The sequence below is a fragment of the Bactrocera dorsalis genome, chromosome 2 (assembly GCF_023373825.1).
Source record: "Bactrocera dorsalis isolate Fly_Bdor chromosome 2, ASM2337382v1, whole genome shotgun sequence".
Classification (NCBI taxonomy): Eukaryota; Metazoa; Arthropoda; class Insecta; order Diptera; family Tephritidae; genus Bactrocera; species Bactrocera dorsalis.
The window spans coordinates 38,380,154-38,404,871 of record NC_064304.1 but is presented as its reverse complement, the minus strand read 5'-3'; the positions used below and the strand labels follow the sequence as shown (position 1 = coordinate 38,404,871).

General features: G+C 39.6%; 1 protein-coding gene across 4 annotated transcripts in view; it reads right to left on the bottom strand.

Annotated features, from left to right (window-relative positions):
• LOC105226425 (uncharacterized) overlaps positions 1-24,718 on the bottom strand; it is a 206,607-nt gene that overhangs the window by 172,655 nt on the left and 9,234 nt on the right. For 3 of the 4 annotated variants that reach the window (XR_007422007.1, XM_049450349.1, XM_049450350.1), the window contains exons 5-8: positions 18,137-18,826; positions 11,266-12,213; positions 1,380-1,775; positions 179-1,281 (exon numbers count right to left, since the gene is read on the bottom strand). Coding sequence is in view for 3 of the 4 variants with exons in the window: in XM_049450349.1 (XP_049306306.1) it covers positions 179-1,281; positions 1,380-1,775; positions 11,266-12,213; positions 18,137-18,826 (3,137 nt within the window). In the remaining variant the exon portion in view is untranslated. The remainder of the gene's footprint in view (positions 1-178; positions 1,282-1,379; positions 1,776-11,265; positions 12,214-18,136; positions 18,827-24,718) is intronic. The other variant, XM_049450351.1, reaches the window with a different exon arrangement.

Sequence of the window (24,718 nt, the reverse complement as noted above, 5' to 3'; positions counted from 1 at the left end):
GTTCTCTTAGCAATCGATCAAGAAAAGTAAAATTTGGGTCGAATTTTATCAGACGGTATAGGAAAGGTCTAGCTGTTAGCTGTCTACAGAGCGGTCACATTATATAGGATCATTTAGTAAATAAAAAGGAGATTTTTTTTAAATAGGATCAGCTCAAACTCTCTCATTGTCCACTCACCTTCACAAGCATCGCCAATAGATGTTGCACATTCAACTTTAAGCTAGCGCCTAAATCTTTCACGCCCATCGCTTGCAAAAATCCACCAATAATTTGCTGTACGCCACCGCGCAACATCGGATCGCTGTGATTATAGTAGAGCAGCACATCTGTCACTTGCTGCGGTTGTTGGGAAGGTGCGTCCGGTGCAGGTCGTCTACTGAAATGCTCATCAATTTGCGTCAGAGCTGTGACCGTGGCTGTAGCGGCTGCAATCGATTTGCGCTGCGATTTCGTGCGCTTAGGCGGACGCGGCGGCAGCATTTGTGGTGGCGCATCCTCCACGGATTCGGTGACGCGGTAAGGTGATGATTGCGACTGATTTGGCGCGCACTGCGGTGGTTGCTTCTGCGACGTTTTCGATGCAATAATTTCCGACTTCGATAAAGGCTGTTGCATGTGCTGCGTGGCCAGTTTGCCGGGTGTGCCGCGCATTTGTTGTGACATCAGCACCGGATCGGCACTCTTACTGAGCTCAGTTGTGGAATGCAGTAAATAATCACAAGTGCTTTTGCCGAAATGATCGTCTTTAATTTCGAGCAGCTGCAATTCAGCGGGCAAATCATTAAGTGTCGCAGCGGCTGTTGCCACTGTGGGTTGCGCGCTGCTGCTTTTAATGAAGTCCACAGCATCCAAGTGCTCATAGTCTTTGCCCAAATTTGAGCTGCTGCCGCTGACATTGTCGTCGCTTTGCGGACTGCCGCTGGCGCTCGAGCTTTTAGACGAGGTTGGTATAACCGCCGAAGAGCCAAGCGCGGGCGACTGCTTGCTAACAACCAGCAACTCATGCGCGGTTATCTCCAAGGGTAGTTGCAACACCTCTGGATCGAAGCGCACGCAATGCGCCAGCACCGACAGTGAAAGACTCTTGATGGAGATACGTATTTGCGTGTCATGCAACAAAACGCCTGCTTGTCCTGCAAGCAGGAAACGTGCGGCTATCAATCGCGCCGTGTAGCGTACGATGGATTGCTCGAAGGGTGTGCCTATTTTTAAGGTGAGCTGCGATAGTTGACCCAAAGCCGACTGTTCCATCAAAGTTCTGTCACTCAAGAAAGGGTTTGCTGGAAGAGATGTAGTAATAAGCGGACACAGCAGCGTAAGTAAACACAAAAAATAAGCGATTTTGTTTTATGGGAAACCAAACAAAGAGTAAACTTACCATTTGGCACGCGTCGCTCCCTGCCCATCGGTTCAGCCTGTGCAGGCGCCCGCTCCGTGTCATATTCGCTCACGCTATGCAAGCTTGTATCCACCAACAATGCCGTGGACACCGTGTCGTCGTGCATGCCCAAAGAGGAGCTGGCAATCGAGTGTGTGTATGTGTGCACGGAGTCGGATTGCGGATCAGCTGGGGCAGAGTTACCCGAATCCAGCGCTTTATTGCCACTGCTCGCCGTTGATATCAAAGAAATGCTATCCGCTGGTGCCGTACTGGTCGCCGCCGACGCGGTGGAGACGACGTCACTTTTATCGCTTGCGGTGGGCGGCACGCTTTTAGTGGGTGTGGCACGTACAACTGAAGACGGCCGAAACAGTTTGCTCATCGATTCAGAAGCTAAAAGGATGAGATCATAGAGTGGGAAGCAAATTATTTTATTTGTGTTTGCAGCAAATAATGGAAGATGCAGCAGACCAAAAGCACACACAGTAGTCATAAAAGTAAAAAGAGGATGCGAATGTGGTAGAAGCCGTGAATTTTTCGGAAAACCAATTTGAAAAAGTTTTAATGTGGTTTTGCGTTGAAAATTAACGAGTGAATACACACTTAACTAAAACTTGTAATTTCGCACATCCTGTGAAATACTTGCAACCAAAAAGTGAGGTTATGTGTGTGATACGAGTACATTCATGGCCGTACTGTATTGGCCAGATCTTTGTTATTTGTGGCACGATAAATGAGTTGCTGCATGCTTCGAAGTTTATGCGGTTTGACCAATGGCCAAGTTGCATGCAACCACTAAACATATTGCAACATTACGGATGCTGATGGATGCACTTAAAGGTCTAGCGAGATTTGATAAATATTGGATGTGAATGTTAGTGATTATACCCAGTAAGCGATAATAAAGGATACTTGAAAAAAATGGCAATGAGGAAATGGGAATCGAATAGAGTGTAGTATTCGAAAAGAGAGGAGGAAACAAGTTAGATCGTTTTGATAAAAGGAACGAATGGAATAGCACAAATTGGAATGAATGAGTTTAAATGGATTTGAAAGAAAAATATATCAAATAGTAATCGAGAAGAAAATAAAAGATTTATGTGTTAATATTTATATATAGGAACGAAATGGAATAGAACGTGTCCGAGCAATATGAAGTGAGAGAATGAATATGAATGAAAAATAGATCAAATAGTGATCGCAAAGACAAGAAAAGATATATTAGTTCATTCGTTCGAAGGAACGAAATGGAATAGAACATAATGAAAAAAGTTGAAATTAGAGAATAGATTTAAATAAAAATAGATATAAATAGTGAGCGAAATGAAAAGAAAATATTTATTGGTTCGCTTTTATAAACAGGAACGAATGGAATAAGTTGGAATTAAAAAATGAATTTGCTTGAAAATAGATATAAGTAGTGATCGCAAGGATATATTAGTTCGGTTTTATAAACAGGAACGAATGGAATAGAACACAATGGTATAAGTTGGAATTAAAGAATAAATTTGAATGAAAATTTTTACATTTACATTTACTGATTCGTCTTTATATAAAGGAACGAAATGAAATAGAACATAATGAAATAAGTTGAAATTAGAGAATGGGTTAGATTGAAAATATCTGCAGATAGTGATCGCAAAGGCTAGAAAAGATATATATATTAATTCGTTTTTATATAAAGGAACGCAATGGAATAGAACATATAAAAAAATAGAATGATGGAATGAATTTTAATCAAAAAACATATAAAAAATGGTCGAATAAAAAATAAAAGATATATTAGTTCGTGCATTTCGATAGGAACGAAATGGAACAGAACATAAAAGAACAAATTAGAATAGTAGATTTGATTAAAAAAACGTAAGAATGTAATTAATGATTGTAAAGAGCATACATTAGGTCATTTTTTACATAAAGAAACAAAATGGAATTGAAACAATTGGAATGAGTAAATGGATTTGAAGCAAAAAGTAGAAGTAGATCGAAAAGATAGGGAAAGAAATTTTAGTTATATAAAAGAACGAATTGGAATAGAACATAACGGAATGAAATGGAATAGTACATAACGCTTCAAGCTAGTTTAGCTGAACATACCAAAATTTAGCTGTGTGAGCTTAAAGATAGCAAATTAATGCAAAATAAGACTGGAATGGCAGTAGTGGAACGTAATGAAAAGTGGAACAAACCAAAGTAGTGTGTTCTAGTATGGAATACGCTGACTTGGTTAGCCTCAAATGTGAGCCCCTGAGGACAAATATGAACTCAGCGCAAGGTTACACTATATTCAGTCTAAATTTTCAACTGTGAAACTGACACTTAATGTTGTTTTCGGGTCAATGGAACAGCCAAACAGATGATACGGTACATACTACAAGTATAATGATGCTAGAAGTAAAACTGAAAGAAGCCTAAAAAAAATTGTGGATTGGGTATCTCCACCGACACAATCAAAAATATTTGCCACATTAGTTGTTGTGTTAAAAATATCGCTATACCACATTGGTTCTCTCTCCACGCCGCAGAGAGTACACAGGAAGAGTGGCGGAAGACATGCTTCAACACAACTTTTTTACTTGATATTTTGTTAGTCCAAACTATTTTTCTGGCGAAAAGATTTTCGAAAACTTGTTAGAAGCAAAAATAGAGAATAAGCACAACAGCACAATAGAACAGTTACTTTGATGGGCAGCAAAAGTTGCAAGTTAAGCGCGTAGTTAAGAGCGGAAATGCACAGCTAACACATCTAACTAGGATAACTTTGGACACACTTATGCATTGACAAATTCGCTGACTTTTAACTAACTTTTAAAAGCAAACCAACGGCGCTGAGATCTATTTCCCATCAAGTGCAGAGTTACGAACGACGAAAGTCGTTATTTGGCAATTAGCGAGATGCTAACGGAAGGACATGACAAGGCCAGATGGCAGCTGTGTCAATGCATTGAGTGCAGCGTTCGAAGGAACACAGGAAATGGCAAATAAAAGTTTTCTACAATATTTTAAAATTATTGTGTAATGATTTTTGTGAAGTTAAGACAGTTAATAGTTGCAATGAAAGATTCTTAATCAAAGTTCCTATGTCATTATAATGGAATGCCATTTGTGGAGAGAATAGTTCTTTAAAATCGGAAAAAAGGTAAGCGTAGAGGATTAGGTGATAAAACGGGACCCTTCCCGGTAATTTTGTTTTCAAAGCTGCAGCACCCTCTGGAAGGCCCATTGACGAAAATCTCGATAAAATATTTCGACCAACACATAAGCAATATACCGATTTCCCAGGAGCTCGGCATTATATGAAAAACTGCTTGGAATCAATTAGTAAGGCTTGATACAAAAAGAAGCTAGATGTATGATTGTCACATGAGTTAACTCAAAAGAACGTCATGGACCGTATTTCCACCTTGAAGTTACTGTTGGTTCAGAACGTAATGGATCCTTTTCTAAAGCGAATGCTTACTGGTAATGAAGAGTTTTGTAAACGTGGTACAAGCTATGATACATCATCCATCTAAAATGTTTTACATCAAGCTCTTAATTCGAATCTGCGTTTTTTCCACCAATGAGCCGTTTGAAGGAAACACTAAACCAAAAGCGACCAGCGTTGATCAAGAGGAGACGTGTTCTATCAGGCTCCAGGAGCTTGATTAGGAGGTTCCTATGCACCAGACTATTGACCCGGACTTGACAACAGACGATTACTATCCATTCCTGTCCATGTCGAATGATTTTCCAGGTGAAATTTTTGCTTCAAAAGCAGCTTGTGAAACTCATAATTTTTTGCCAGTAGTAATCCACACTGTACCAGCCACTATGGGGACGAGATTTGATATGAGTGTGACATTATTGAAACTTCTTTCAAAATGGCAACAAGTTATCGAACAAGTCGACAATGCACATCTGACCAACAAAGGATTATTCTAAATAAATCCTTCAATATAAGGGCTTTCTTTTAACTAGACTTTTTTATATGCCTTACAAATTTTCAAGTTAGACGAATCGACAAAGCTTTCTTCTGCGCATTGCCACTGAATTTTATTAAAGACGACTTATGATTTTCAAAAAATATAAATTTTCGTAAGGTTAGGCTGATTTGGCCTAAACAAGAAAGGACAGAAGAGTATCTTAGCCATCACTACGAGTACAATGGAATATTATGAAATCAAATAGAAAATCTGATTGATTACTTTGCTGGTACTCGAGAATAATTCCTATTTTCTCGGCTCACGACTGTAGGGTTTCAGGCTACGGAACGAAGCCAGAGCTAAGAATCCTCCTAAATTTTTATGTAAAAATGAGTGGCAAGAGAACAATTCTTCATTTTTGTTGATACATATGGGGTATTCCATACCAAATCGACCACTTTTGAACCCGACCCCTTTAGATTTTGCTGAAACTTATCCATCCTTTTCTACCCTTTGAAAAACATTTTTGAGAATTTTTTCAAAATTTTTTGTCCAACTTCAAAAAAGTTATGAATTTTGCTATTTTTTGCTAAAAAAATGGCTTTTTTATATTCAAATAGCCATAACTTTTGCAGAAATTGACTTTTGGGGACCATTTTTTTTTTTGATTTATGTTTTTGAATGAACTTTTCGAAAAAATGCTCGAAAAAAATTTAACACGATCAATTATATAAAATAATCGGTTTTTTTAAGTAAAATCATCATTTTTTTTTTGAAATTTCGCCATTTTTTAGCAAAAAATAGCAAAACTCATAACTTTTTTGAAGTTGGACAAAAAATTTTGAAAAAATTCTCAAAAATGTTTTTCAAAGGGTAGAAAAGGATGGATAATACCCCATATATATATACATATTTAGTGCTAACAAATATCTAAAAAAATAGACCCCTTAATAAGTCATAAACCTAACCTAATATGTATGAAAGAGGCAACACGTATGGGAAACGGAAACAAAACTTTACACGAGTGATGTATGAGTCAAAGCAGTTGCAAGGTAAACAATGATAAAGATACCAATAAACTAATATGAGAAGCATGAAGTTGCAACTTATGTAAACAATAACAAAAACATATAGACAAAGGAAGCAACACTAGTAGTGGCAGCAATAATAAAGCAGCACACAGACTAAATAAAAGCGGTAATAAAAAGAGTCAAGTAAATAAAGTAAAAACATACTTACACATAAATATAAAGAAACATACATATATGCATACGCACATATACAAATTTTTGTTTGTGTGGCCTTATAAAGCACATGCATCACTTTGTTGCACAAACAGAATGAAAATTAAGGACGAGTCAGTCAAAAAAAGCGCACATGCATACATGTAAAAATACAGTATACAACATACAACAAATGCAACAACAAATAAGCGTCGGCGTAACCACGCAGCATGCAAAGAATTGTTGTACAACAACAAACAACAAGACACACACTATTTCCAGGCACTGATACGATTTGAGTAACCACATTTTATCACGTAACCCATTTGTCTCATCCATTTTGCTGCTTACTTACAACTACTTTGTGCTGCTGCAACACAAAAACCAAATAACAACAAGCAGCAACAACTTGCGAACAAAGTGCTAAAAGAAAAAAAATATATTTTAAAGTAATGCAGCTGCGAAGCAACAGCGACGAAGCAACGACGCGTTCTCTAAGTGATGGCGCTTGTTAGTAGCAAGTGTATTTTTTGCCAGGCTTTATACCGTTAGAAGGCATACACGCCTTTGCTGCGAGACTCGGTACACTCGTATCTGTCTGCAGAGCCAACAATCGGCGGAATTAAAGTTGCATTGCGGTTGTGGCAAATGTAAGCGCACGCCTACAAAACGCGGCTTAGCTCAAGCCACCAAACAAATCCCTTGCAAGCGCGTGCGAAGACATGTATGTGTGGTGCGCGCGTCTGCGGATTTGCCGAAAGTAAAAAAAACAAAATACCGTCAGACCTCAACACACGAATCGCGCCACTTTAGTCGCGCTGTTCTCTGCGCTGTCACGTCGCGTCGTCGTCATGCGCTTAATTAGCGCTTTTGCGCCACACCCGTGCGCTCCCTAATCCTTCGTGGTGTCTGTAAGATGCTTAATGCTTGCTTAGTTTTTTGGGAATACTGTTTGTCTATTATGTGTTTTCTGGTTAAGCCACAACACGCCTCAAAGTGCAGACTCTTAATCTGTCAGGAAGCGTACATAAATACACCGCAAGCGCGTTCAACTTTTGGCGCAGCTGCGTGTTTGTGTGGCACGGTGTTCGTTGCGCTTTAAAATCATTAACATTCGAAGTAAATGGAACTAGTGTAAATTTCAAGTTTTCAAATTCAATTACCGCTAGTATTGATCCGCAGGAAAGAAAGAATTGACATGTCTCTACTGATCTAGTTTAATTTGAACAAATTGTAGAAGATCTTTTCGACTTTCAACTTACAAATGCTTAGAAACTTGATCAATATCTTCAGGGTGGTCAGGCCGCAGACGGGTAAGACTAAAATACCGGAAAGTTTTCAAAAACCATAAAATCTGTCTCGACGTTTAAAAACATGATTGAGGTGAACTTCTTTCACATTATTATTGAGAGTATTCTAATTATTTTCCATTTCCATCGTACCTCACGCTTTATGTGGGTTTCGTACCCTCACGCTTTATGTGGGTTTCAAGTCACACTAAAAGGAGATTGATGGCGCAGAGGCACCCACGGGCGGAACTTTCAACATCTACTCGGATGAATCAAGAATGACTGATGGAATGGTTGCAGGGATCTAAAGCGCGGAACTAGATCTCAGACGATCCTTTATGCTGCTACAGTAACTTCCAGATGGAAATCTTCGCGGTCAGGATAGCTACAGAGATAGCTAATAACAAAGTAAACGGGAAAGCTCACATCACATTGAAAGAATGTTCTTGGAAGCAAAGAGGCAATTGATGTGGTGATTGTCGAACAGCGCCTCACAAGGACATTCCGGAACACGAAATGGCCGATGAAAAAGCCAAAAGTGCCACCCGCTTGGCTACCGAGCCCGTACAGAAAATCGGCACGTCGCTAAACGGATACACAATAAGATTCCCGGAAGTGCTGACAAACGGATCAGGATCAGATCGAATGTATAAAGGACTTACAGGATCGTCAAAGTCTTGTGCAAACTAAGGAAAACATGCAAGCTTTTTACTCACGCAGTCTACAGGACGGTTTTATGCCTAGTCAGGTTACATCTTACTGGCAGCACCTGCAAGCCTTATGGGAATTATTAACGATGATACATACAGTTCGAGAAAGTAGATCAAGTATAAGAATTAGTTATGAAGTCGCTCTGAAACCTCGGATCTACGTCCTAAACGACGTAAACTTCAGCTCATATTAACCTCAACCTCCAGCTGGCATTTCAAAGGTAGGTATGACTGTATGGCTGTAGATATGACATGACAACCAACAAAACCTAACCAATCCTTTGAAGATATAAAGTCAAATTAAGTTTTCAAGTCTACTGGACCAAAATGATAACAGTCGGTACTTTAGCATGATTCCTAATATTAAAAAGACTTTTTCAGTCCTTATCATTTTGTTGGACCTTTTTGAATTTTGACCGCGAAGAGTTTGATAAGTTAAATGGTAATTGTTCATCATCCCTTTTCGTTGGAAGATTCAGAGTAACTCAGTTTGAAAACTGAAGATAGAAAACTTTAAAAACTTTAAAACTTCACTTCGAAAGGCTGAAAAGCTTCTAAAGAGTTGGTCTGGGTTCCAAAATCTCTGATACAAATATATTTGTGGAAATATATTTACGCTGCTGGCTTCAGTGATTGTCTACTCACGACGTTCACCCCCAAAAATAAGCGCATTATATCTCGACATACATGGACTTACGATGTAAAGATTAAAGATCATGAGCGTGATCGTTGGTTATGAAAGCTATACAATAGTCTTCTATTGAAAATGTGTAGTAGCTAAGCACCAAAGCATTAGAGATATTGTGAGAAGATAGTAGATTACATCCAATGGATGAAACTCAACAAATATCCGTTTCTGTTCCAGAATTTTCTGCAATTCGCCTCTTCGGCAAACAGTCCCGTAGTTTGACATACGAGGGCTGTCCGATAAATAACCGACCTAACCATGATGCACGCGACTTTTTCAAAATTTTTTTTTTTTATTTTTCTACATAGTCTCCTTGTAACTCCACACACTTCTCCCAGCGATGCTCCCATCTCTGCAACCCTTCCAAATAGTACTTGGCGTCTTTGTCTGCAAAATACGAGTTCACGAAAGAGATTGCCTCCTCATTTGACGAAAATCTCTGGCCGCCGAGCGCAGTTTTAAGTTGAGGAAACAAAAAAAAGTCGCTTGGTGCTAGATCCGGTGAATAAGGTGGATGGTCAAGCAGTTCGAACCGCAATTCGTGGATTTTTGTTTCGGGCATATAATGATAAATCCAAGTTTCGTCTACAGTTATCAATCGGCGCCAAAACTCGGTCTTATTGCCTCTAAACTGAGCCAACAGAGCGCTGGAAATGTTCATGCGCGCACGTTTGTGGTCTACAGTTTCTTTTGACATCTTCATAATCTCAGCTATTTCCCTAACTTTAATCCGGCGGTCGTCTAGTACCAATTGATGAACTTTAGCGATGTTTTCGTTAGTGGTTACAGTTTTTGGACGCCCAGGACGTTCATCATCTTCCAAGCTCCTGCGACCACGTTTAAATTCAGTTGCCCAAAATTTTACGGTGGTAAACGATGGTGCAGAGTCACCATACACAGAGTCCAACTCATCTTTGATTTGTGAAGGCGTAGTGCCTTTCAAAAATAAAAATTTAATTACAGCTCGATTTTCAATTTTTTTCCATTTTGGGGAAATCACCGAAATAGACTCACAAAAACGACTGTCAACAGATAATTGCGCAAGATAAATTTCTGAAATTTTGGCGAGTAGCTATTATAATATGCACGATTTGAAGTAGAAACTTTTTTTTCAGATGTGCCGCTAGCTTCACGTTGAGGTCGGTTATTTATCGGACAGCCCTCGTATTACAAACTATTTTGGTTATAATTATTGGTCGAGGGTTCCTCATCTGGAGTTATTTAATATTTGTATTCGGATTGAGTTATATATTGCATAAAAGCGGCCTACCAGATGAGATTGATGAGCTTGGGATCATATCGAGAATCTTCACTCACAAAAGATTAGCTGTAAACTCTGAAGAAGTTCAACGCCAGCATAATGCGAATCTCGCAAGGGTATTCAATAACTTTTCATTGGAGGTGTGTTTTACGTTTCGGATCCCAAACCCAGCGCACAACCAAGGGGAAGGATGTTTAGCCTTCTCTCTTTAGCTCGCCTTCAAACTCATGTTTTTTGGCTACCGAGAGAATGTTTGGTCTAAGGCCGGAGGTCGTGGGCTCGTTGAGCCAAATGTAAAATTGTTTATGACCTCTCCCAATTGAATGGCGCTCACAGAACTTTCCTCACTTCAGTGAACTTCTCTACATGGCTCCATCCTCAGCTATAGCCGTGTAAGCGGTGTCTACGCCAATAAAGAAGAGCGGTAAACAACGAGTAAGTACAAATCGCACGTGGAACCCGTCATTTCATTTCTAAGCGGCGAAAGAATTACGAAGCGGCTCTCAACGAATGAATGCAAATAGACACAAAAGTTGAATTGTAACAGAAAAATAAATAGAAATTTTCAACACAACCTTCAACGCAACCAAAAAAAATAAGGCATGCGCTGCAAACGGAATTGAACTGAAAATGCTTTGAAAAATAAACATGAGACCAAAAAAATTATACAAAATGGAAAATTCTGCACAACTACAACAACAATTTCAACTATGCCATTTCAACTTACGCCCGCAGCATCATTACTTCTGGCTGCGCCACGGAGACAAAAATCGCATTCGCAATCACAACAACAGAAAAATAGCTCACCTGCATTCGAAATCAAATTGTTGAAGAACGAGCCAATTGTGTCACCGCTGCTGCTCAATTTGTTGCCGGCAGCGTTGTCGCCGGCTGCAGCCGTACCAGCAGGCGCCGTATCAGCGCTTATACCGCTTGTTGTTGTTGCTGTTAGCTCAGCATTGCTTTTTGTGGGCGAGCCAAACGCACTAGTGCCCGCCACGCCGCCCGTCGTCATGCCCGCTATGGTGATTTCCGCCTCAAAATCAATGCTATTGAAGGATTCATTGTCGATGTCACTCAAATGTTGTGATTTGTCATCACCGCTGCCACTGCCACCCGCATCGACGCCAACACCAGCACCTCCGAAGCCGACAGCACCAATTTGCGAGGGAGCAGTAAGCAAATTTTGCGGCTCTACCTGTCTTTCGAGAGATTGCTGCTCGTTGTACCCTTGTTGTTGTTGCTGTTGTTGTTGCTGTTGATGTTCGTTTTGCGGTTGCATGCCTTGCATTTTTGTTTGCACAGCGCCAATATCAGTGCGATTGCGATTGCTGGTGCCGCATCTGGTGCTGGTGCTGCTGCTTGTGGCGGCCTCCGTCGTCGTTGCCGTTGCCGTTGTTGTTGTCGCGTCAATTGCATCAATCAGATTATCAACGTCAATTGTTGTTGTGAGTGCATAGGATGGCGGCGCCATCGCAACTGCCGTCGACGCCCTAAGCTGTTGTGGTTCATTTATTTCCGAAAGTGTTGTAAAGTCATCGTCATCCACATCGACAAGCACACCGACAACGCCATTGGCATAGATAGCTCTTCCAATGGCATCGGCATCGGCATCAGCATCGACATCAGTATGCGCAACGGCAACTAAATCTGTTGACAATGCGGTTCTATGCGTCTCATCATCATCTTCGTCAATAACACATTCACTGACGCTGCGCCCGGTAAAGCGCATATTCGGTGCTCGACGCAATACAACTGAAAGGATGAAAAGAACAGACACACACACATGAGGGAATATGTAAATATGCGAGTTGAGTGGGAAAAAACTTGCTACCTAAATCACGCTCCGATTAGTGGTGGAGGGGGGTTCTGTAAATATTTTTAATGGCACTGGCAATTTGGAGATGAGATTGGTCTCTTCACTTCAATACAGAAATTCCATAAATAGCTGGTTAAAGAAAATAGCATCAAAACGACAGGCAATACTATACCTTTTTCGACTGGAATGTCGGATATAAATCGGGGTCAAAAAGGACTTCTTAAGTGTAATACTTGTACGAATATATAAGTTACAGAACAAGGAAATCCATTATTTTTGCTTTAAGTTGAAGGTTTCCAAAAAAACAGGACTTTAAAATAAAAACCGAACAAATGGGTTTTTCGGCAAAATCAATTTATTTTAATCAAAATAATCTCCTTCTGCTTCAATACAGCTTTTGGCACGGTCCAAAAGCAAGTCGTACGAGTGTTTTTTAGCTCGTTGGCCGCTATGACCGCCAGTATGCCGGTTCAAGTCTTTTGAATGGCCTCTACGTCTGCATATCGCTTTCCTTTCATGAACAAATGCAATTTTCCGAAAAGGGAGAAGTCGCACGGTGCTATATAAGGTGAATACAGGGAGTGGTTAATGGTTAAGATGTGATTTTTGGTCAAATAATCGTCCTTCGAGTTTTGGATTCTGAGCAATTTTTGGTCGTCAGTCAATTTGTGCAGAACAAACCGTACACACACCTTTCGTAAGCCCAAATGTTTGGTCAAAATGCGATAAATCGATGTTCAATTACATATATTTCCATGAATTTCAATGATAGTTTCGGCTGATTTTTGTTGAATTCACGCTCAGTTTCGATGGAATTTCCGGTGATCACGGATTTTGATTGGCCCACATCACTATGGGCCAGAGCACCATTATTTTTGGCATAAAATCAGAGAAAAGTCCTAGATCGCTAAAACTTCGCTCAAATGCTTTTCATATACATATGTACATATTTCATAGACTTTTGTAAAAATGAGGGTAGTCGGAGTTCTGCCACTCCTACCCCTCGTAGATTTAAAACTTTAAAAATTCGGTAATATGCAAACGTTTCAATAGTTTATAAAAATGAATTTTTTTTTATGGAAAAATGGAGAGTATAAAGTAAAAAAGTGTATGTTTTTAAATGTTTACGTTTATTAGTGAGTGCATTTCGGGCAAACACAACCGGATTTCCCGACAGCTACAAAGTTGTCTAAGGAAGAACAATAATAACAGGCATGTGAGATAATTTTTTAAATACATTACAATATAACCATACATTATTCCAAATCTTGTTCAATATCAACTTCTAACTCAAAAGAATATTCAGAGAGCATCTCTATATCGTCGTCCGAACTACATATTTGCAGATCTAATTTATTTTTTTCTGCTAAAATATGTTCTTTAGTTTCTTTAACGTACTCAATTTTAATTGGTCTGCAAAACCGTATGGATTGAGGGGTGCGGTTAAGCCAAATGATCTGATTCGAAAATGATATTAATTTAAGAGGTATAATTGAGGTTACAAAGAGGGACTGATCAAAGGACTCAGGCGTGTTTTCGTTAAACATCTGTTTGAACATACTCTGTCCTGTTGAACCATCGAAACCGTAGCTAAATATCAATGTAGCTTCATTTATATCTGACAGTTGTTCAATAACTTCTTTTTGTAGCAATAAAATTCTTTTGGCAGTGTGGTCTACCAGTTTTTGTAAAGGAACTTCTACGGAAGATTCACAATTCGTTATCCCCTCTGGCCGGCAGTGAAGCTTGCATTCAATTAACTTATTGTACGCAGGGTATATGTCGCAATTACGAGCTTTGTTTAGTAATCGCATGTTTACGTACTGTTGCTTGCTCAAGTTATTCTCTAATAAAAACACTAAAGCTTCTTCTGCAGATAACGCAATTGGACTTTTCGTTGCAGAAACAATAATTTTCTTAATTTTCGATGGCCTTGTCGGAGATTTAAGCGACTCTTTCAACACAAATCTTAAATCAGGTTCATTGGCAGATCGTGCTGCATTAGAGGCAGCGTGAACTAGTAGCATAGGGTCATTTTGTTACTCCGAAGACACATCTGAGGCAAGTTTTCTCTTCAAACGATCACTCGCCTCACTATAACTAAGTTGTGGTCTTCCTCTTTTACATTTGCGACCAATTATGAAATTTGTCTCACCTTCTAGCCATTCATTATTATATTGCTTAAAACGAGTTAATGACCTTTGGTATTTGATCCATTTCCGATTTATGAATGAACAAAGATTCTCAATTTTCTTCTTAAACGCTTCCAATTCTTCTTCATTTATATTTTTATTTATTTCATGGATAATCCAATTCTCAACTACATCTTTATTTTTCTTATTTTGTAGCCATACATTAAAAATATCTTTATTTTTGAGGTTAATCGATTCTGAAAATATACATTATTTCCATCATTCGCAAATATTCGCAAAAATTTTAATTACCACATGAAAGTACACATTATCACCTTTAACCTGATATATTGTTTATACAAAAGGGACCAAAATGAAGTAACGCTCACATCCACAGAACACAAACACGATTGATAAATTTACACAACAAAACCACATACTTACACGTAATTAAAACTCGCTCACAACAATGATTAAACAAATGCTAGCTATTCCATTTTATATAAAATACCTTGATAACTATTTTCCATTTTTAAAAAGAAAAAAAAAATGGTCACCCTTCACTATTAGAAACACTTGCGTTTTGAGTTATTATTCTTCATACGAATCACGAAAAACCATATGATTGAAATGTCATCTTTGAACGTACGGTAAATGAATAGGGTTGCCATCTGTCCATATAATTTTTTTTTTTTTTTAAGATAAGTATAGTGGTATTAATTATATGTATTAATTTTCTTTTTTGAACGATGGAAAAAAAATGGTTTTTTGCCAAAAAAAGCGGTCCGCTGGCCCATAGTGCACATGTTGATCGTCATTTATGTCCGCACGACCACTTTGAAAACGTTGAAACCACTCGTACACTCTGATACGGGATAGGCAATCATCGCCATAAACTTGTTTCAGCAATTGAAACGTTTCGGTAAAAGTTTTACCAATTTTAAAACAAAATTTAATGTTGGCTCTGTGTTCGGAGCTCATTTTCGCACTGGTAACACAAACATACTGACACTTAAACGGCAATAAATTCATTTCCAATCAATGAAATGTCATTAAATTCTCACTGGACAATCGATAAAGATAGCAGATTCTAACGCACCATAACGACATATAGTTGGCGTCACCAGGGGGCGCTAGATTCAAACTTTGGAACGCACTTTGTATGACTTTTGTAATATTTAATATTCTCTATAAATCTCCTGAGAAGCAATAGATACTTTGATTTCAGCAACAAATTTGCTAAAAGGCTATCTTTAGTCCGTTCCGGCTACGTACTACTGTGGGCAAAAAATAGACTAAGACTTTGTTCATAATTTTAAAACTCTTAATTTATTCTTCGAAATCTGTGTCGTCCCTTGGCCTTGTTAAAGTCAATTATCGGAATAGCCTTCAATGCGCGTAGCGATTTACGTTTAACTTCTGCAACGGACTCAAATCGGTTTGCACAAGACCTCGATAATCGAAGAAAACTGACAACATAGCCTTCATTTTTGACCTTGTCCAATCACTGTCTTCGGTTTCAGGTCAACTTTGCCACGATATTCGGCCGACTAATCGTCTTTTTCTGGGTTGTAGGCATAGATCCAATACTCATCGTCAGTAATAATACGTTTCAAGACATTTTGCTAGTCAGAAAGCATTGTTTCACAGACGTTAACGCGACGCTATTATTCGAAAAAATTGTGTGATTTTGGAACCAATCGTGATTTCACTTTCATTAGGCCCAAATGATCTTTCAAAATGGTTTTTAGTGATCCATCAGATATTCCAACGATGCCAGTAAGATCTCTGACTGTTAATCTTCGATTCTCAAGCACTCATTTTTTATGCCGTCCTAGACGTAGTTCGTCGACAACGCGTTCTGGATCCTTAATTTGCTCCAAACAAAAAATCAAAAACACTTGTTCGCAACAATAAATTATCACCGAAGGCTTTTGCCAACATTTTGAACGTTTCGGCACCAGAAATTTGATACCGCACACAAAATTTAATTGAACTTCTTTGTTGATTATTTTCACTCATAGTAAAGATCGCCGAATGCACTTTCCGTACTTCAGAAAGACAAGCGTTTACTAAACACTAATGAATATTTTGATGTGACATTTGGCACAAATGCCATTGACAGTCATAGCAACCTAGAAAAAAATATTTCGAATGGGTTTTCGCGCGTAATTTGAAATGAGGAGTCTTACTATTGCATCTACTATGCCCATAGTAGTAAATCAGACTACCAAGGGCAAATTGAGATGGACTTTTCGATATAAGAATACCTAAACTTGTATTTGACATGATTTGTTATGAAACACGACTTCAGAAATAATTATATTTAGTAACCGACAATAACATGGCTGCAAGTTCATATTTTTGGCCTGTTGCACAGATCCCTTCTCCAGCCATACACATGGGAAATACTGTGTTGGTCGAATATTTTTATTTTTATTTTTTTCATGGAAGAACTATTTATAGTATTACTTTAATAACGAAGTTGGCTCGACGTCGCGTTGACTCCAATTAATTGGTAATTCATTAATTAATGAAGTATGATTTCATTAGATTTATTATACGATAAAGTTTTTCCTCAAAGTAGAAGTACTTGATTTTACATATGGCCTGGCGATGTATTTAAAGGGTGGCACCATTCGACTCAACGACATCTTTATCTTTTCATATAATGGCTGGTTTCTCACACGATCACCTGAGCATGTCGTCCTCTCAAGTCCTTCGTAGCAAGCGTTTCAGGTGCCATTTATTTTGCGTTCCTTTTTGAGGGATTCCTGAACTCGTAGTTCACGTTCCTTCTTCAAAAATTCGGGATCACTGAAATGTTCTCAAGAAAGAACGCGGTCCGTCGCAGTTCTTCATTTTACCTCTTAGTATATAAGAGCACTTGATAGCTACTTACTTTGCTCCTTCTTTTCCTTTTTTTGTTTTTGCTACGCGAAGATAAACGGCACGTGTCGTATGCACGGTTGCATTTTGATGCCACGTTACTTGTAATTTCATTAATAGCAAGTAAATGATAAACAAACAACAAAAAAGAAAGAAAATAAACAACAAAAACAAAGAAGAAGAGAAAGATTCTCTACAAAAAATAAGAGAAACGCTTGAAAACGCATGAAAATTACAGTTAACAAAAGCAACACACATCGAAAGCAAACATGAACCAAGCCACTCGTCCTTGGCAAGCGAGCGCACACGAGCAAGCAAGCGATGATTGAAGTATATGATTGAAGCGAATAGGTAAATAACTCGAATTAAAAGACAGTAGATTTGCCGTTATTTGCATTATTAGCAGCAGCAGCAGCAGCAGCGAGTCAACATCATCAAATCAACAGCAGCGACACGAGGGCACAAATTCATTGCGGTGCAAGGCTATCAAGCCATCATCAAGCCAACAACAGCAATGCTATTTGCGAGAACGTGTCACCACGGACGCCGCTGCCAGAGGCGAAGTCGAAGTAATTGCTGCTGATCAACTGGCGCGCGACAGCAACCTTTGCATATGATTGCTTTTATGTTTTTACCGTTATTATTGTGGCTGCTCTCAATTGTGTATTTGCGATATTTTGCATTCCTAATTTATATGCTGCATGTGACAACACACCAACACCCAACACCAAAATGATATAACCAGCACCAACAGACCAACCACCCACCCACCAATCAAAGCAGCGCAAAGCAAATGCATCAACATCATCATCACTTGACTTGACTTGACTTCACTTACCTTCACCTTCATCTTCGCACTCAACGTCTTTTCCAGTCAATTCATGAAAATCGCTTGCAACGCCACGCCGCTGCTGCCATGCAGGTGTCGACACCACCACCGTTGCTGCGGCTGCCGCCTCGTAATTTCTCAATTGGAATATTTGATTCTTTAATGATTTCCTTCGCCGCAGATACTCGGCATGTTGCAATTGTTGATTACACAATGCTGCTTGCAAACATTTTAAAATATCATTGTTGTTGCCGTTGCTGTTGCCTTGGTGACTGTTGTTGTTGCCAGCAGCAGCATCGAGTGCCTGCAGCACAGCATTGATGACCTCAAGTGCGGCATTTATGATGGAATGCTGAGAAGCACTGCTGATGTTCAACAAATGCAAACAATAATCGAAAATTTCAATAATTTGCCTGCACTCAGTGTTGATTGGCATTGCAGTTGTTGTTGTTGTTGATGTTGCAGTGGCTTGTGTTGTGTGCGCACCGCCTGCTCCGGCGCCGGTCTTCGTCGTCGGTGTCGGTCGTGTGTTGTTTGCCTTGCCTTTATTGACTCCGGCGTGTGCTTGTGTGCTGTGGCCATCATCGCAATCGTCCGGACAATCAGTGCTGAATCCATGTATGATTAATGGCAGCAGCAAACGCAGGAAGCCGAGCACACCGACCACGTTGTGTTGTTGCTGGTCGGCAAGTAGAAATTCTGTTGAAGAAGAGCAAAGTGGAAACGAGTTGGAAATTACGATATTTTCATGTGCAAATATTTATCATTTAAGGTTAAAAATTCGCATGAAGAATGCTTAAAATCGTAAAGAAGGTTTATGTGATAGCGCCACGTATAAGGAGTAAACGAAAATGATTTTATTAAAAATATCAAGTCAAAACGAGAAGAAACGTTAACGTCGGCTGCATGGAAGCTATTATAGCCATAAGAAATGTACAGTATTTTTCATAACCCAAAAGGGTATAAAAGGATCTTAACCTTGATTTTAATCGGTTAGTTTGTATGGCAGCTATGCTGTAGTGGTCCGATCTGAAACAAAAAAAGTCCGGAGGGGCCAATCTGGGCTGTAAGGTGGCTGCGGAAGCGTTGGGATGCCGGCCTTGGTTTGGTAGCTGTTCACTGGAAAGGCGGTGTGTGCCGGAGCGTTGTCGGCTGTGATGTCTTGTTGGACTCGATTGACCCTTCGTTTGAGTCTCTTGAGGACTTCAACGTAAAACTTAGCGTTGACGGTTTTGTCCAGGAGGAACGAATTCGTGGTGGACAATGAGAGTCGTTTTTACGTTAAATTTGCTCATTCATCAGCGACTTCTTACCGGCACTCTAGAAAGACCTGATGCCACCGAAACACACCACTTCTTGCTAAAGCAACATCTGGGTAAGCCTGAGTTTCACACAGAATTTAGTCGCGCACCTCTGCTTGCGAACAACGCATTTTCGGATTTTAAAAATGTTTGTCCTAACTCTCGAGGTGCTCGGGGACAACTGACCAGCCTCTCGTTCATTAGCTAGGAACACACTCTACCAAATCCGGCCGGTGCGCGCACACTCCGAAGTACAGTCGCGGCGGAAGAAAATCAGCCGTAATACTTTCTAGAACAACCCTGTATGCTAGAGAGCTCCGAAATCGGGGATACAAACAAATGATGAGCTTCTTTGAGCGAAAATAACATGTGCAAAATTTCCGATCGATATGTCAAGAACTGAGGGTATATACAAACAGGCGGACATGACATATAAATACTTTGTTGAGTCTCCGACATTTCCTTTTAGTCTTACAAACTTATTGGCCAACCTAATAGTATAGGATAATAAGGACTCGATTCAGCCACGCAGAAAACAAAGATCATTGGACATTGTACTTTCAAACAACCCTTAACACCTCAATGAATACCTTCTCGTGAGGAGAGTCAAAACACTATGACAACTCGGGATCTTCCCACCGTATCACAAGACGTCCAGTGTTTCCTAACTGGAAGCTATAAGGGTATTCTTATCTAGTAGAAAATGTTAGAGGTCAACGAAAAACCACACTAAAATTGCCTTATGAATATCTGAAAATTCTTGTGCATCAAGTTCTGGACATTGTGGTAGTTTTAACACTTTCTTAATTCGACTCGATTCCAAATTATCCAATCTTTCCAACAATCTATTAAAAACTGAAACTTGTGGACTTAAAGCTACAAAATATCAATGGCACGGCACACACATCTTAATGGAGTGAGACAGCACGTTGATAACCTAAACAGCAGCAAACGAAAATTTAGTGATGGTCGAAAAAACCCTGAACCACTTGTTGCATTAAAGCAAATAGTTTTCAGCTACCTTAGGTCAGGCTTATGTCAGTTATGGTCAGGTTATGTAAACAAACAAAATTCCTTCATTTCATCCAGAAAAAACAACGGTTTAGTGTGGTTTTTGGGTCGGTCGGATCATCGGTCCACATTTCTTCAAAAAGGGGAGAACGTAACCGTCAATGGTGACCGTTATCGTGATCTCGGCGACATTTGGTTTCAACAAGACGGGCTAATTCCCACACATTGTATCAGTCAAGTGATTTACGAGTATTGAGAGAACACATCGGTGAGCAGATGATTTCACGTGTTGGGCCGGTCGATTGGCTACCAAGATTGTGTGATTTTACACCGTTAGACTATGGGGATCTGTAAAGTCTAAAGTTTATACGGAATCCCGCCTCGATTCGGACCTTAGAGCAAAACATCACGTGTGCCATTCGCTAGTTACCAGTCGAAATGCTCCAACGCGTCTGCGAAAATCGGACTCAACGGATGGATCATCTGAGACGTAGCCGCTGTCAACATTTGAAAGAGATAATCTTCAAAAAATAAATGCCCAAGAATGTTCTTTCAATTGATAACAAACATTCCCCATGGAATTTAAAGTTTCCTCGAAATGGATCACCTTTTATGTTACGAACTCGTATGTATGCAACTATGGCCTTCCTTATTCTTCTCTTGCACATCGTTATAAATAAACTAATTCTGGAAAGAGAGTTGATGACTTTCAAACTTTCCTTTTATTTGGATAGAAAATCTGTTGCAATGCCAAGACTCTGCCATTGTTGCCATGTCAAGCTTTGATTTTGCAGCGCTGCATGTCAACGCTCTAGTTGTTGTTTCTGTCATTTGCCTTGTCGAGTTCACTCTCGCTTACAAGACCCTGAACAACTTACAGTGTTAAGAATATTTCGGTATTTTATGCAAGCGAGCAGAAATATGTATGTATTTCATATTTGAAGCTTTGACAACAACAAAAGCAAACAAACAACTAGATAGCATTTCATAGACAAGATTGTGAATTGGTGAAAGTGAGACACGGAGGGTTATGTGCATAAGTGAGAGTAAGGCTTGCAAAGTAAGTTCATGCTTTTTCTGTGCTTGTTTTTGTTGTAAGCGGAAAATGTTTGCAACAAATTGCCGCCAATTAAATTTATCTTGTTGAGAAAAGTTTTAATGTAATATTTATACGCAGCACATGAGCTCGATGCGGGTGAGGCAATGCAGCCGAGCACAGTGTAGGGTGCAGAGAGTGGTGAGTGACGATGAAAGACTGGCTGTGAAGGCCTTCGAGTGCCAAGGTATTATTCTCCTAACAAACTCCTGGAACTTAGAGGGTAGCGGGTTTGGCGACACACATTCCCTTCTTGGGAAACTCTCCCTGGAAATTTCAACTGGCAACGAGGTTTACATCGACATCGACTTTGCATAGAATGCATAGGCATATGATTGCAAGTATATCCATATATAGATGTGGAAGATATATCTCAGTATGCATGTAACTTCATTACTCAATTAGTTCCCCTTTTACAGTTACTTTCGTTGCTAGAGAGTGTGGTGCTGGCACAGTTCACAAGCAACAATAAAATGCGGTGTCTTCTTAAAGTTAGTGTTGGCTTTATATGAAGGTCAATGGAAGCTTTTTTCTTTGTTGAAGTTCAAAGAACCTTTCGATATGGCTATTTGATACAATGACTTCTTTTTTACTAATAAGTAATTCTGTGAAAACTTTAGCTTAGAAAACCGGCATTAATACATCGAGGGAAAGAGAGAAATTCTCAGAGACAGACAGATCTTCAGACAGTGAAATTTAAAGCGTAATACTGCTGGAAATTTCATTTTAGCTATAAAATCTCACCAATGCGATCTTTGATGTTTCATTCTTCAAGGCGAAAAAAAATGGTAAAGACTGCCGATGACGTCAAAACTGTCCGACAATCTAGCGAATGACACTTCAAAAATTGGCTGAAACCGCAAGTACCAGAATTCGCTGAAGGTCATTCAAGCCGAGGCTTATAACGAGTACAGGATTTTTCCGGAAAGTAATAGGACTGATTTTCTCTCCTCGCGACTGTACTTCGGAACAGGCACCAAATGGATTCGATAGAGGGCGTAGGGCTAACGAACCAGCGGCTGGTAAGTTGTCTCCGAACACCTGGAGTGTCAGGACAAACATTTTCGCCCGGCATGTTTCTGTGAGTGGTGCAAGCCGAAAATGCAGCGTTCGTTGGAGTAGAGGTACGCGATTAAATTCTGCGTGAAACTCGGTAAATCTGCTATAAAGACGTTTGTTATGTTCAAGCAGGCTTGCCCAGATTTTGCTTTAGAAGTGGTGTGGTTCGGTGGCACTAGGTCTTTTTGGAAGGCCGGCAAGAGTCCGCTGATGAATGAGCAAATCTAAAGTGAAAACGATGCTTATCGTCTTTTTTGACCTCAAAGGCATTGTCCATTATGAATTTGTTCCTCATAAACAAACCGTCAACGTCTAGTTTTACGTGGAAGTCTTCAAAAGATTGAAACGAAGGATCAATCGGGTCCGAAAAGACATCGCAGCCGATTGAAAGTTGCACCACGATAACGCCCCAGCTCGCACCGCCTTTCTTGTGAACAACTACCTAACAAAGACCGGCATCTCAAATCTTCCGCAGCCGCCCTACGGTCCAGATATGGCCACGATGAGGCCAACTCCCAAGTCTGGCTTTTAGTTTCCTCTTATCCTTATATGACTTGGTACCAAGATGATATTTACCGAGTTACCAGCTGAGGGTCTAGTTATTGCTCGTTTGCATTGGGGTATCATTGCGAACTCGTTGGCGTCCGAGTGTTTTATGCGTCTCAAATCTGGAAAGAACGAAGTGGGGCTACACATAGCCTTAATTGACGCTTGTCTTGACTGACCACTAGAAGGTTTATGGACACCAGTAAGTTCTCTAACTCTCTTAGCGTCTTCTGTTACGGCAATAACTTCGGCTTGCAAGACTGTATTGTAGTCATTTACTTTGAAGCTAACTTCCCCGTTTGGATTTAGGTGATTGTATGGTAGATAGTTTTAGGAGCACTATGCTCAACTTGTAACCAAAACCAAGGGATACTGATTGCCTAATGATGCGCCTTCATTTATATAACCGCGACGGTACTGCTCTTCGTTCTTTTCAGATCTGAGGCGCAGAGAGCTCTGAGTTATTTTTCTCACAAATGAATATGTTTAGAGAAACCTGAATCTTCAAACGGGAAAATTACTTAAAACTAAATCTAAATTTCAATGCTCAGAGAACTGAATTCTATAGAATTGTTTGCAAAATGTAAGCAGCGTCTATCCGATTAGTACTGAGATACATAGGCACAGTAACGCCACTTTTAAAGGAACTTAGAGGTACTTTTTCAATAGCCTTTTTTAACAGATCATGCGTGAATCGTGTCAAGCTGTCATGTTACTTTTGTTCAGTATTGCTTGGAATTTGGCATTTCAACTTGGAAAGACTTACGAAAATTGGACTGAACGGATAGACCATCTTACTCGTAGCCACGGCCAACATTTGAAAGAGATAATTCTCAAAAAATAAATGTGAAAGAATGGTCTTTCGAATAATAATAAATAGTCTCCATTGAATTTGACGTCTCCGTATTTTTTTTTTTTTTTTCTTTTTTTGAAAAAGTAGGGAACCTCGAAATGGATCACGCTTTGTTTTATATTTACAATATATTGAGAAGCTGAGTTGATTGGCCTCCATTTTAATGATATTCATCTGAAATTTTGCTCACGTGCTTTCCTCCTCAAATATCTGAGCTTTTGTCGGAACCGCCGATATCGGAACACTATAGAAGACTACTCTGAGCAAAAAATAGTAACACTTTTTAATTTAAATTTCGCCGATAACCCATTCGTCAAACAACTTTTTTTAGATCGGTATGACTGTCAGTGACATCTGTCCATTTTGAAAGATCATTTGGACCTAAGAAAAGTGAAAAGCTCGACCGTATATCGTGGCAAAGGTGAGCCGAAGCCGAAATACCACAACAAAGCACGTCAAAAATCAAGTTTATGTTGATTATCGTGTTGTGCACTACGAACCGATTGGCCAAACTGTCAACAAGGTACTATTTGAGTGGTATGCGTCATTTGGATGCAGTTATTCGTACAAAGAGGCCGGAATTATGGCCGCCGGTACACTTGGTTATTGCACCACAAGCTCAACTTTTGTCGGCCGAATTAATTGTCGAAGTAACACTGTACTCAGAATGAATGCATACATTCTGGCAATCAATAACTCAACACAATGCAACTAAGAGCGAAAAT